The sequence below is a fragment of the Neomonachus schauinslandi genome, chromosome 1 (genome assembly GCF_002201575.2).
Source record: "Neomonachus schauinslandi chromosome 1, ASM220157v2, whole genome shotgun sequence".
Lineage (NCBI taxonomy): Eukaryota > Metazoa > Chordata > Mammalia > Carnivora > Phocidae > Neomonachus > Neomonachus schauinslandi.
In genome coordinates this window covers 163,364,129-163,376,924 of record NC_058403.1, presented here as the reverse complement: position 1 = coordinate 163,376,924, position 12,796 = coordinate 163,364,129, and the positions used below count along the sequence as shown (strand labels likewise).

The following is a 12,796-nucleotide window of genomic DNA, read 5'->3' as shown; positions in this document are numbered from 1 at the left end:
CATCCCTTTCTCGTCCCTCTGTATGGCCCCTTCAGTATAACTGGAATCATGGGCATGTTACAGGCACAGACCAAATTTTTGTGTGTCGGGGGGAGGCGGGGGGGGGGTGCTAAGGGACCTGGGTCTTGGCGAACGTTGTTCTAGTACACTGATCTTGCAATGAGAATGAAAATAAGCTTTTAAGGGAGGGGTTAGGGTAATGCAGGAAGAATTATAAGCAATATGAATTTATTTTTTTTGGAAACAAAATCCCCCAAATAATGCCTGAACCCAAAGGGTACATAAAAATGGCCAAAAATATTTTAAAATAATAGATTTGAAGATCATTTGTAGCTTTTTCCCTCATAACATGAATGCTTTCAGCAGGACAGTAAATTACAAACCATATCAAATCATGTTAAGGCAGATGATCAATCTGGTTGCATTTGTACTACTCCTGGGAAAGTAATCGTGTTGGAGCTGTTCCTCCCAGCTATTTGGTCAGTTGGTCCAGGAAAGGGCAGTCCTGGAGTCAGCAGGTGGGGCGCTGGGCCTTGCCTGTCTTGTCACTGCTCGTTCTGCTGGCCCTCTGTGACGGAAGCAGACACGGAACCCTGGCCCTTGTTGACATCACTGATGCACACCCACTGCCCGTCAACGGATTCCTTCCACAGGGTCACCTGCAAGCCAGCACACGGAGCCTGTCACAGGTCTGCACCCCTCACCTTCTCCCATCAGGCCATGACTAGGCTTATCCCCACAGATTAAGAAAGAAGGGGTAGGGAGAGTGACCTCACCAAGATGGTGACAAAGGGTGTTCCTGACTTAGGCTCCCCCACAGGAAGAACTATTCATGAACAAGAAACCAGAGGGAATCCTAGAAGAGCACAGTGAGGCTGAAGCACCTCCCTCCACCACCGAGACCAAGATACTGTACCAGAAGGCTAAGTGGGAAGGCTACGTGCTGACTGCATGGCCCCCCACCCAGGTTGGCATAACACCACGTGCAACCTATGGTTCCTCCAGAAGGAAAAGAGCACAGGGGTGACATCCAGCGTTGTAAGTTGTCGCTTTGTGGGAACTGGGAATTACTGGGAATCTGATTGTGACTAAGTGAGGAGGGCTTCTAGGAACTGGCACTGGAATATTAACAGACCAGACAGAAAAGCTGAGTCACAGCCCCCACCACCTGCTGCAGTTCCTGGCCCTTGCTGCCTCACATCCAGAAAGCTGGTTCAGAAAAATCTGGGAGGTCCCTGAAGTTGGGCTGCCCAGGTAGCAGACTTGAGTCCTAGCCCAAACAGCTGAAGAGCATGGCCCCCAGGCCCATCAGACAGCAAGGGCTCACTACAACACCTGGAAGTTGCATGACCCTGCAACTGTAGCAGAAAGGGGGGTGGACAGAGCTGGAGGCCTCCCACAGCAAAAGCCAATGGCCTTATTTCACCAGGAAACTTAGGGACAGGTTGGCTTGAGTCAAGACCACAAAAAAAATATGACTGGCCTTACAGCTGCTTTTCCCATTGTGCCAGGGCAGGAAAACTACTTTTTATCTAAGCAGAACATGCAGGAAGCTGTAGAGCCCATCCTACAGCCCTGCTTACAGTGGCACTAGAATAGAGCACACAGTGCGTGGCCTCCCACCTACACAGCAAAACTAGTGGCCTCATCTAACTAGGATAGTCAGTCTTCACTCTTGCCTAATTTGCATCTCCAAACAACAGTCTGGGAAGACTCACAGAGAGGCCAGTCCTGACTGTATAGAAAGCCTAACCAGAGAATCCAGGCAACAGTGAAGTCCATCCTCTAGGCTCACATGAGGATCACAGAAAACCAGGTAAATATAACACCAAAGGAAATTAAAGCTCTGACTAAATGAAGATCTATGAACTGTGGGACAAAGAATTCAGAACAATCCTCTTCAGTTTAGTGAACTACAAGCACATATAGACAACTAAATGAAATTAAGTTCAACTAAAATAGACACCATTAAAAAACCAAAAAAACAAAAAACCACCAGAAACTAACCGAAAAATGTAGCAGAGCTTCAAAATCAGAGTTGACCATGTAGAAGAACTAATCAGCAACCTGGAGGACAGGACACTGGAAATTACCCAGAGGAACAAAACAGAAAAATACTAAAGACTGCAATGGGACATAATGAAAAGAAGCAGTATTTGCATTAGAGGAATTCCAGAAGATGAGAAAGGGACATAGAGTATATTTCAAGCAATGATGCCTGAAAACTTCCCAAACTTGGGGAAATAGACCCCTAGATCCAGGAGGCTCTAAACAGGCTAAACCCAAACAAGGCTATAAAAAGATGTTGTAATTGTCAAAAGTCAAAGAATTTTAAAAGCAGCTAGAGAAAAAAGTTAGATACAAGGGAACCCCCATAAGACTATGAGCAGATTTCTCCAGTTTTCAGGCCAGAAGAAAATGGGATGACACATTCAAAACACTGAAAGAAAAAAAACCTGTTAACCAAGAATACTACAGCAGGCAAAAGTGTCCTTCAGAAATGAAGAGGAGATGGACTTTCTTGAATAAACAAAAGCTGAAGGAACTCATCACAGCTACACCTGCCTTACAAGAAATGCTAAAGGGAATTCTTTGAGTAGAAATAAAAGGATGCTTATTAACATTATATAAGGCAGCATAAAACTCACTGGTAATGATAATACATAGTTAAAGTTGGATTCTGTAATATGACAGTGGTGTGTAATTCACTTATAACTCCTTTACAAGTTAAAACATGTAGTAAAAAATAATCATACCTACTGTTATTAGTTATACATTATAAAATATGTAAATTGTAACATCACTAACCTAAAATGTAAGGGTGAGGAAAAGTAAAAGTGTAAAGATTAGGAATTCTACTGAAGTTAAGATGTTTTATGTAAGTCTTATAGCCACAGGGGAAAAGCCTGTAGTAATCAGACAAAAGAACATGACAAGTCAAAGCATACTGATACTATTAGAAATCAAAACACAAAAAAAGAACAAGAAACAACAATGGATCAACAAAACAGAAAGCAATGATAAAATAGCAATTATGTAATAAGGCCTTAACTTATTAATAATTACTTCAAATGTAAATAGATTAAAGTCTCCAATCAAGACAACAAATGGCTGAATGAATACAAAAACCAAGATCCAACACTATGCTTCACACAAGAGATTCATTTAGCCTTCAAGACAGAGACTAAGAAAGGATAGGAAAAGATATTTCAAGCAAATGGTAATCACGAGGAAAGCAGGGGTAGCTATACTTATATCACACAAAATAAACTTTAAAAATAGTAAAGAGAGACAAAAGGGGCCGTGCACCTGGGAGGCTCAGTCGGTTAAGTGTTTGCCTTCAGCTCAGGTCATGATCCCGGAGTTCTGGGATGGAGTCCCGCATCGGGCTCCCTGCTCAGCAGGGAGTCTGCTTCTCCCTCTGCCCTTCACCCTACTTGTGCTCTCTCTCTCAAAAATAAATAAAATCTTTAAAAAAAAAAAAGAGGGGCGCCTGGGTGGCTCAGTTGGTTAAGCGACTGCCTTCGGCTCAGGTCATGATCCTGGAGTCCCTGGATCGAGTCCCGCATCGGGCTCCCTGCTCGGCAGGGAGTCTGCTTCTCCCTCTGACCCTCCTCCCTCTCATGCTCTCTGTATCTCATTCTCTCTGTCTCAAATAAATAAATAAAATCTTAAAAAAAAAAAAAAAGAGAAAGGCATCAACATATCAAGAAGATATAACAGTTCTAACTACAAATAAAAAACTAACAACTAAACAGAGAAAGCGTAATACAAAAATAGTTGGGGACTTGAATACTCTCAGCAATGGATGGATCATCCAGACAGGTAATAAGGAAATAGTGGATTTGAACAACAGTATAGACCAAATGGGCCTAACATATGCAGAACCTTCTGATAGCAGAATATACAGTAAGTGCATATGAAACATTTTCTATATGTTACACCCAAGACAAGTCTTAGCAAATTAAACACTGAAATCAAACCAAGTATCTTCTCTAACCATAATGGTATGAAACTAGAAATCAATAGGAAGAGGAAACTAAGAAATTCACAAATACACGCAAATTAAATACTCTCTTGAACAACCAATGGATCAAAGAAGAAATGAAATAAATTATTTTGAAACAAAAATAGAAACCCAATATACCAAAGCTTACAGGATGTAGCAAAAGCAGTTCTTAAAGGGAAGTTTATAGCAGTAAATGCCTACATTAAGAAGCAAGACCTATCCCGAATAAATAACCTAATCCTATGCCTTAAGGAATTAGAAAAAGAACAAACTTCACCCAAAGCTAGCAGAAGGAAGGAAATAAATATCACAGCAGAAATAAATGAAACAGAGAACAGGAAAACAGAAAAGATTAACTACGAGTTGGCTCTTTGACAAGATAAAACTGACACAACTTTAGCTAAATTAACCAAAGAAAAAAGAGTACCCAAAACAAAATTATAAATGAAAAAGGAGACATTCCAAATGATAATCACAGCAATAAAGTAAGATGTTACCACGAAACAACTGTGTCAACAAACTGGACCTAGGAAAAATAAACAAATTTTCAGAAACCTAGAACATCAATCACCAAGTACTGAATCAGGAAGAAAAAATCTGAAAAATTAAAAAATTTTCTGAAACAGAATGAACCAATAATCAAAAATCTCCTAGTGTATAAAAAAGCCCAGGACCAGATGGCTTCACTGGTGAATTTAACCAAACATTTAAGGAATTAATATCAAGCCTCAAAATCTTCCAAAAAAATAAAAAAGAAACACACCCACACGCTCATTATATGAGGCTAACATTGCCCCGATACCAAAGCCAGAAAAGGATACTACCAGAACAGAAAACTATGGACAAATAACTCTGATGAATATAGATGCAAACTGAATTTGACAGTATATTTAAAGGATCACTTGACATGATCAGGATCATGGAATGCAAGGATAATTCAATATATGCGAATCAGTCAATGTGATACCTCACAATAGAATGAAAGAAGAATCCTATCACTCAGTAGATGCAGAGAAAGCATTTGACAACATATAACATCTGTTTGTGGTAATTCCTAAAGGCATATATGCTAAGCCCACAGCTAATATAATACTTTTCAACACAGTACTGGAAGTCCTTGCCAGAGCAGTCAGGCAAGAAAAAAAAAAAAGACATCAGAACTGGTAAGGAAAAACTAAAATGTCTCTATTTTATATGTCAAGATTTTATATACAGAAAATCCTAAAGATTTCATCAAAAAACTTAGATCTAAATAATGAATTCATTAAAGTTGCAGGACACAAAATTAACATACAAAAATCAATAGCGTTTCTATACACTAAGAACAAAGTATCTAAAAAAGAAAATGATCCTTACAATAGCATCAAAAACGATAAAATACTTATGAATGAACTTAACCAAAGAGGTGAAAGATCTCTACTCTGAAAACTACAAGACAGGGATGAAAGAAACTGAAGGCACAAATAAATGGAAAGGTATCTTGTTCATAGATTAGAAGAACCAACATTGTTAAAATGTCAATACTACGAAAAGCCATCTATAGATTCAATGCAATTCCTATCAAGATTCCAATGGCATTTTTTACAAAAGTAGGAAAAAAAGCATCCTAACATTTATATGGAACCACAAAAGACCCCAAATGTCCAAAGCAACCCTGAGAAAGAACAAAATCATACTTTTTGATTTTAAGCTACAAAGCTATAGTAATCAAAACAGTATGGTACTGGTATGAGAACAAATAGATAAATGGAACAGAATCAAAAGCCCAGAAATAAGCCCAAGCATATATGGTTAACTAATAACTGGCAAGGGAGTGAAGAATACTCAATGGAGAAAGGACAGTCTCTTTAATAAATGGTGGTGGATAAACTGGATATTCACATGTAAAAGAATAAAACTAGACCCTTATCTTATACCACTCACAAAAATTAACTTGAAATAGATTAAAACTTAAATATAAGACCTGAAACCATAAAACTCCTAGGAGAAAATGTAAGAAACAAGCTCTTTGGCATGGGTATTGGCAATGATTTTTTGGATGTGACACCTAAAACATAAGCAACAAAGTATAAACAAGTGGGACAGCATTAAACTAAAAAGTTTCTGCACAGCAAAACAATCAACAACGTGAAAAGACAACCTACAGACTGGGAATAAGTATTTGCAAGTCATTCATCAGATAAAGAGTTAATATCCAAATATCAAAAGAATTCCTAAAACTCAATACCAGAAAGCCAAATAATCGAATTAGAAAATGGGCAAAAGACCTGAATAGAACATTTCTCCAAAAAAGATCTACAAAGGCCAGTAGGTACATGAAAAGGTGCTCAACATAACTCATCACTGGGGAAATGCAAATCGAAATCACAGTAAGATAGCACCTCACACGTTAGAATGGCCATCATCAAAAAGACAAAAACATAAGTACTGGAAAGGATGTGGGGAAAAGAGAACCCTTGCTCACGCTTGGTGGGATTGTAAACTGGTACAGCTGCTATGGAAAACAGTACGGAGGATCCTCAACAAAATTAAAAATAGAACTATATGGTCCAGCAGTTTGACTTCTGGGTATTTATCTGAAGAAAACAAAAACACTATCTTGAAAAGTATCTGCACTCTAATTCACTGTAGCATTATTTACAATAGCCAAGACATGGAAACAACCTAAGTGTCTACTGACAGATGAATGGATAAAGAAGTCATGGTACATATATATATACAATGGAATATTATTCAGCCATAAAAAAGTAAGGAAATTCTGTCATTTGTGACAATGTGGGTGGACTTTGAGGGCATTATGATAAGTGAAAGAAAGACTAACACTGTATGATCTCACTTATATATGTTGAATCTAGAAACAAACCTAAAAACACCCATAAAAGACCCAAAACCAGTCACAGAAGAGTTCAGATTTGTGGTTACCAGAGTTGGGAGTTGAGGGTCAAAAAGTATACACTTGCAGTTGTAAGACATAGAAGTACTAGGGATGTAATGATGACCATAGTCACACTGTCTCTGTGAAAACTGTGAGAGACTAAATGGTCTATGTGAAAACTGTGGTCTATGTGCAAACTGTTAAGGGACTAAATCCCAAGTGTTCTCATCACAAGGAAAAGCTTTTCTTTTTCCCCTTTTCTTTATTGTATCTATATGAAATGATGGATGCTACACTTACTGTGCTGATCACAGTACATGTAAGTCAAACCATTATGCTATACACTTTAAACTTTTGATGCAGGTCTATTATATTTCAATAAAACTGGAAAAAGAACACCTCAAAAAATAAGAAAAACAGAGAGGGGGGCAATGCTGTGAATAATAATGCTATAACATGAAATAACAGTAATAGTTGTAATAATAATACTACTACTACTAATAGATAACAACAATGGATGTTGTTTTAACCAAGTTGCTGTAGCTTCTGTGAGGCGATACAGGGGAAGAGAACAGTGGTTCTCAAAGCATGGCCTCTAGACCAGGGCATCTGCAGCGACCAGGAGCTTGGGAAAACTGCAAATTCTTGGGTCCTTGCCCAGACGCACTGACTGAGAAGCTCTGGGGGTGGGCTTGGCAATACATGTCTTAACAAGTTTAGTACTAAAGTCTGAGAAGTGTGCTAGAGGCAGATGACAGATGAGCAAGTATGTTATTTCTACACTGAAGTAAACAGCAGAAGAAACAGCTAAGCATTGAAAAGGTTTGTTCCTGGAGAATGAAAATTAGGAGAAAGCATTAAAAATCATAACCTAATAAAAACTACCTCAAGCTATGTACGTGTATTTGATAAAAAAAAAATGATTTTAAGAATTCCTGCTTTAGAGACAGACTATCTACTACACATGCACTGTGCAGAATGCTCTAGACTGAGAACATACTAAGTCCTGTAGTGAAGGAATACTATGCAGACAGCAATAGAGTTGAGCTGTTTGTAGGAAACAGGCTGATAAAGAAGATGATAAAGAAGAATAAGAAGCATAAAAGAATAATGACAGCAGACTACAAAAGTGGAATGTCCAACCAGGCACTTGCCTACTGCCTTGTAAACACTATGGTGGGGCTCCTCAGTCAAGTCAGGGTCTGTTGGCCTGTCCTGGGTGCCACTAAACCTGGGGTCTAGTCCTGTCTCTGGCACTTACTAGAAATAAAGAGGATTAGATTAGTTTTCTTTAGGGTCATTCCAGCTCTAAAATTCTATAGCTTTGAGATGGGGCCTACTAGATCTTTCTGGGACTACTACACATGAAAGGGACCCCTGGCTGGATAAAAACTACAGAGGGTCTCAAAGAGGTATTATTTATAAACCCATGTGCACAGCATTACTGACAACACCCAAAGGTGGAAGCACCCCAGTGTCCATCAATGTATGTGTGGATAAATAAAATGTGGTAGAACACAGTATTATTCAATCTTAAAAAGGCAAGAAACGGACACATGGTACAACATAGATGAGGACACTATAGGATTCCACTTACATTGAGTCCCTAGAGCAGTCAAATTCACAAAGACGGGAAGTGGAACAGTGCTCAGAGCTGGGGGGCTGGGGTGAGTAGGAGTTAGTGTTCAGTGAGGAGGGAGTTTCATCTGGGAAAGATGAAAACAGTTCCAGAGGTGCATGGTGGTGACGGTTGCCCAATAATGTGAATGTACTCAAAACTACTGAACTGTACACTTAAAAATGGTTTAGATGGGTGAACTATGTACTCTGTCATGATTAAAAAAGAAAGCTGCCTCCAGAAAGGAAGAAGTAATAAGCCACTGCCATCTCCCTAGCTGACCTCTTCTCTCAGGCAGAGGATCCATAACTTTATATGGTGGGTTTCAGTGCAGTAGTCAGGATTTTTCAAGTGCATTCGCTTTGTTGCTATATTGTTCTGAGCTACTCTTTGTCTCCATGTCCCTTCCTTTGTACAGCTCATAGCACAGTAGGAAGAGGTATAGTGGGTGAATAATAACACCCCTGAATTATACTGATTTTTAGAAATATGCCTCTTAGGTGTCTGACAAAAACCTTCCAATCTTTTTGCTTTTGTGTGAGATTTTTTTTTTTTAATCTATAACATTTTAAGCAGTGCTAATTGAATGTCACCATGAAGACAAGGTGGTCAAATGGTTAAGGCAACAGACTACCAGGGCAGTCAGTGTCTTTAGAGAGTTAACTCAAGCCTGATTACTGATTCTGCCACCTAAGAGCTTTGTGACCCTATGCAAGCCTAACTACCACTGTCAGCTTCTTTCATATTTGTAAAGGGGGGAAAAACAACCTCGGGGCGGGGGGTGGGGGGTTGTAAGATTTAGTGATGTAATTAAGAGATGTGCTCAAAACACAGTCCTCATTAAGGCTCCTTCCAAGCCTGTCATCACATGGAGAATCCAACTGCACTTTCCAGTGGGCACATTAAAGACAAACAGGACCCTGTCCACCATGTCATGGAAATGGAGTGTACCTTATTGTCTCCGCCTGAGACAGCCAGGATGTTGGCTGTGATGGACCAGCTCACATGCCACACAACATCACTGAACTTGTGCAATAGTTTGGGTGACCACGTATTGCCTGAGGTGTCATCACAAGTCCAGATGAACACACGACCATCCTGGGAAAAGACAGGCTAGAATCAGGGAAGGTAAGGCAGGGATCTTGAACTGGGGATATCCTCTCGATCTATAGGCATATTGGACTTCGGCAGGAATGGGGTGGGGGATTCAGCACAACGCATAGCCGAGGCCTTCCTGGCTGTGGATACCTGTGACAGCCGATTTCCAACCCAGCATTATCCCTTTACCCCACGAACACATTTCACATTGGTTCAGTCTCCCAGGTTCTCGTGCTCATATTGGTTTCAGGTATGGACTTTACATTGCTAACTCTAAAATTTTCTCTGGGTTTTCCTCATGTCTGCCAAGTTACTTCCTTGTTTTGGCTCCCTCTGGCTCTAATTTTCTCAACCGAATGGGTATGGCTGTCTGTAAACCAAGCTAGAGAATGAGAAGGGACAAGTTGAAAAAGTCCATCTCAAATTCAGGACCAAACATAACAGGCTCAAATGAAGCCTGGCTAACCTTTGTCTATGGTGGGGTTAGCATATAATTTAAAGGGTTGTCCTTAGTCTTTCCTTTGTAATCTGTCTGTGAAGACTGAAAAGGTAGGTGAGTCCAAGATCCTAGAACTTCCGACTGCCCCTGGTCCCTGCTTGGGAATGCTTTCAGAATATACCTGGGCAGCTCTAATCCCCAGCTGCACAATGCTGAGAAGGGGACACTGGTCCGGGGTTTGGCCTAGCTCATGGCTCGGTGGAAGCAAGCCACTTGTGCCTTCTGATCAAGCCTTTGCCATAGCATGACCTGGCTCCAAGCACTCTCCTACTTGCACTGGTCCAAAGGTGCCTGTTGCCCTGCCCTTACCTTTTTAGACTTTACCTTAGGGGGACCGGAAGGTTTGATGGGACTTACTCAGAGATTAAACAACACGGGAGGCTCTCATGGATCTGAGCTGACCTGGGAGCAACTGGCGATGGTGCTGGTGGGCAGGCCAATGGAGGGGGCCCAGGCCACATCTCGAACCCAGTCACTGTGCGCTTCTAGCTTCTGTTCCTCCTTCCACTGGCCGTCCTCCTCCTCCCTAACGGGAGATGAAAGGGAGAATGCAGCAGCAGGTAGCAGCCCAGGTGTGTTTCCCACGCCTCCATTGTACCCCCACCCTGTGGGCTCTGCAGGGGCCAAGAAGCTATTCCATCTTTCTGATTTCATTCGTTGACCTTGTAGATTTTTACTCAGTTCACCAGCTATAAAGGAATCCTCCAAGAAATGTTCCCCCACAGCCAACGGCTCCGGCAGTTGGGAAGTAGGTAAAGAATTAAAGTGCTTGAGCAAGGCCAAGTTGTTTTTAAAGGATGTCCTCTGACAGATTGAAAACAGTATTCTATGGGCAGGAGGGCAAAAGAAGGTGATCCTGTTTCTTGGGAACTGTGGCTGAGTCATAGTAGGTAGGAGGGTAGAAGGTAAGAGGTGTCCCCTTGAGGGTAAGTCCACCAACCCCACTTACTTCCACAGTTTGATGAGGTTGTCACAGCCGCCCGATGCAAACTTCTTGATGTAGTTGGGCTTCTGCCCCGATGGCTGGTCTATGAGGCTTCCAGGTACAACAGCAGGGGCCCAACTGACAGCATTGCAGCCAATCTGTAAAGAGGGGGATTGGGATGACTGCCCTTTTGCCTTGCAACAGAGCACTGCTTCTGCAGACCCAAAGCTGCAGTGTATTTCCCCTCCAATTCTCAGGACAGGATTATGTAGGACAGCTGTTTTGATGAATTAGGGATTAGCCCCCATAATGCTCCTTCAAGGAGTCCTAACAGTGCATGTATTTTTCAGCAATACATATTTAAAGTAGGAGTTAGGGACTCCCAGGAATTTAAGAACATTTTAAAAAATATGAAGAGAGGCACAGATTCAGAAAAACAAGCAAAGTTTAACGAGTTACTCTAAAGCACTCTTGTAACCACTACCAGTTCAAGATATCAAATTGCCATTTACCCAAGAAGCCCTGTCATTATGTCTCACCTGAATCATAGCCCTTCCTCCTCGGTAATATCTTCCTGACTTCTGATTTCTTCCTTTTTTTTCTCTTTAGTTTTGTCACCCAAATATGCATCCCTAGATACTATAGTTTAGTCTTGCCATAAACTTTTTTTTTTTTTTAATCTTTTCTAGATCTCCTTATTTATAGATTCCCCTTCTGATCTTTTTTTTTCCTTACAATGTTTTTGTTGAAGAAAGACCAGTCATCTGACCTACAGACTCTCAGGCTGATTTGCTATTTCATACTCAGACCTCTGAATTCTTCTGAATTCCTGAAAATTGTCAGCTGGATCCCAGACTGGATCAGACTCAAGTCTGACCCCTTTGTTAAGACTACAGGCAGTATTCTTTCACTGGGAGGCAAATGATGTCAGGTTGTCTTTTTATGTTCTTATGCCTCTTTTATTTTTATTTATTTATTTTTTTAAAGATTTTTATTTATTTGCAAGAGAGAGAATGAGAGACAGCATGAGAGGGAGGAGGGTCAGAGGGAGAAGCAGACTCCCTGCTGAGCAGGGAGCCCGATGCGGGACTCGATCCCGGGACTCCAGGATCATGACCTGAGCCGAAGGCAGTCGCTTAACCAACTGAGCCACCCAGGCGCCCCTTATGCCTCTTTTAATTCACTGGACATTACAAAATGGTGATTCTGTATTCATTTCTTTGTTATGTATTATATAGAATAATCTAGACAGGAGCAATTCCCTTCATTAATATTTGGCTCCCTATGGGTACAGGTCAGATAGGAAAGGCAGGATAAATGCTTCACACTTTATGAACTGGTTCCCTGCCATTCTTTAAGGATGACTGAGGGGTGCCTGGGTGGCTCAGTCGTTAAGCGTCTGCCTTTGGCTCAGGTCATGATCCCAGGGTCCTGGGATCGAGCCCCGCGTCGGGCTCCCTGCTTGGTGGGCAGCCTGCTTCTCCCTCTCCCACTCTCCCTGCTTGCGTTCCCTCTCTCACTGTGTCTCTCTCTGTCAAATATATAAATAAAATCTTTAAAAAAAAAAAAAAAAGGATGACCGATTCTCTTATTTTTTTATTTCTCAAAAGATTGTACTTATTTGAGAGAGAGAGAGAGAGAGAGAGCACAAGCTGGGGTAGGGGCAAGGGAAAAGGGAGGAGGAGCAGGCTCCCCGTTGAGCAGGAAGCCCAATGTGGGACTTGATCCCAGGATCCTGGGATCATGACCTGAGCCAAAGGCAGATGCTTAAC

The 12,796-nt window shown here is 41.1% G+C and overlaps 1 protein-coding gene across 5 annotated transcripts in view; it reads right to left on the bottom strand.

The window, feature by feature from the left end:
* Positions 1–69: 69 nt before the first annotated feature.
* Positions 70–12,796, bottom strand: part of SEC13 (SEC13 homolog, nuclear pore and COPII coat complex component) — a 42,966-nt gene continuing 30,239 nt past the window's right edge. For 2 of the 5 annotated variants that reach the window (XM_044916442.1, XM_044916446.1), the window contains exons 6-9: positions 11,049–11,182; positions 10,502–10,625; positions 9,454–9,600; positions 171–659 (exon numbers count right to left, since the gene is read on the bottom strand). In XM_044916442.1, coding sequence (XP_044772377.1) covers positions 546–659; positions 9,454–9,600; positions 10,502–10,625; positions 11,049–11,182 — 519 coding nt within the window. In that variant the 3' untranslated portion in view covers positions 171–545. Of the gene's footprint in view, positions 660–9,453; positions 9,601–10,501; positions 10,626–11,048; positions 11,183–12,796 lie in introns of all 5 variants that reach the window. The other 3 variants (XM_044916435.1, XM_021694880.1, XM_044916438.1) reach the window with 3 other exon arrangements.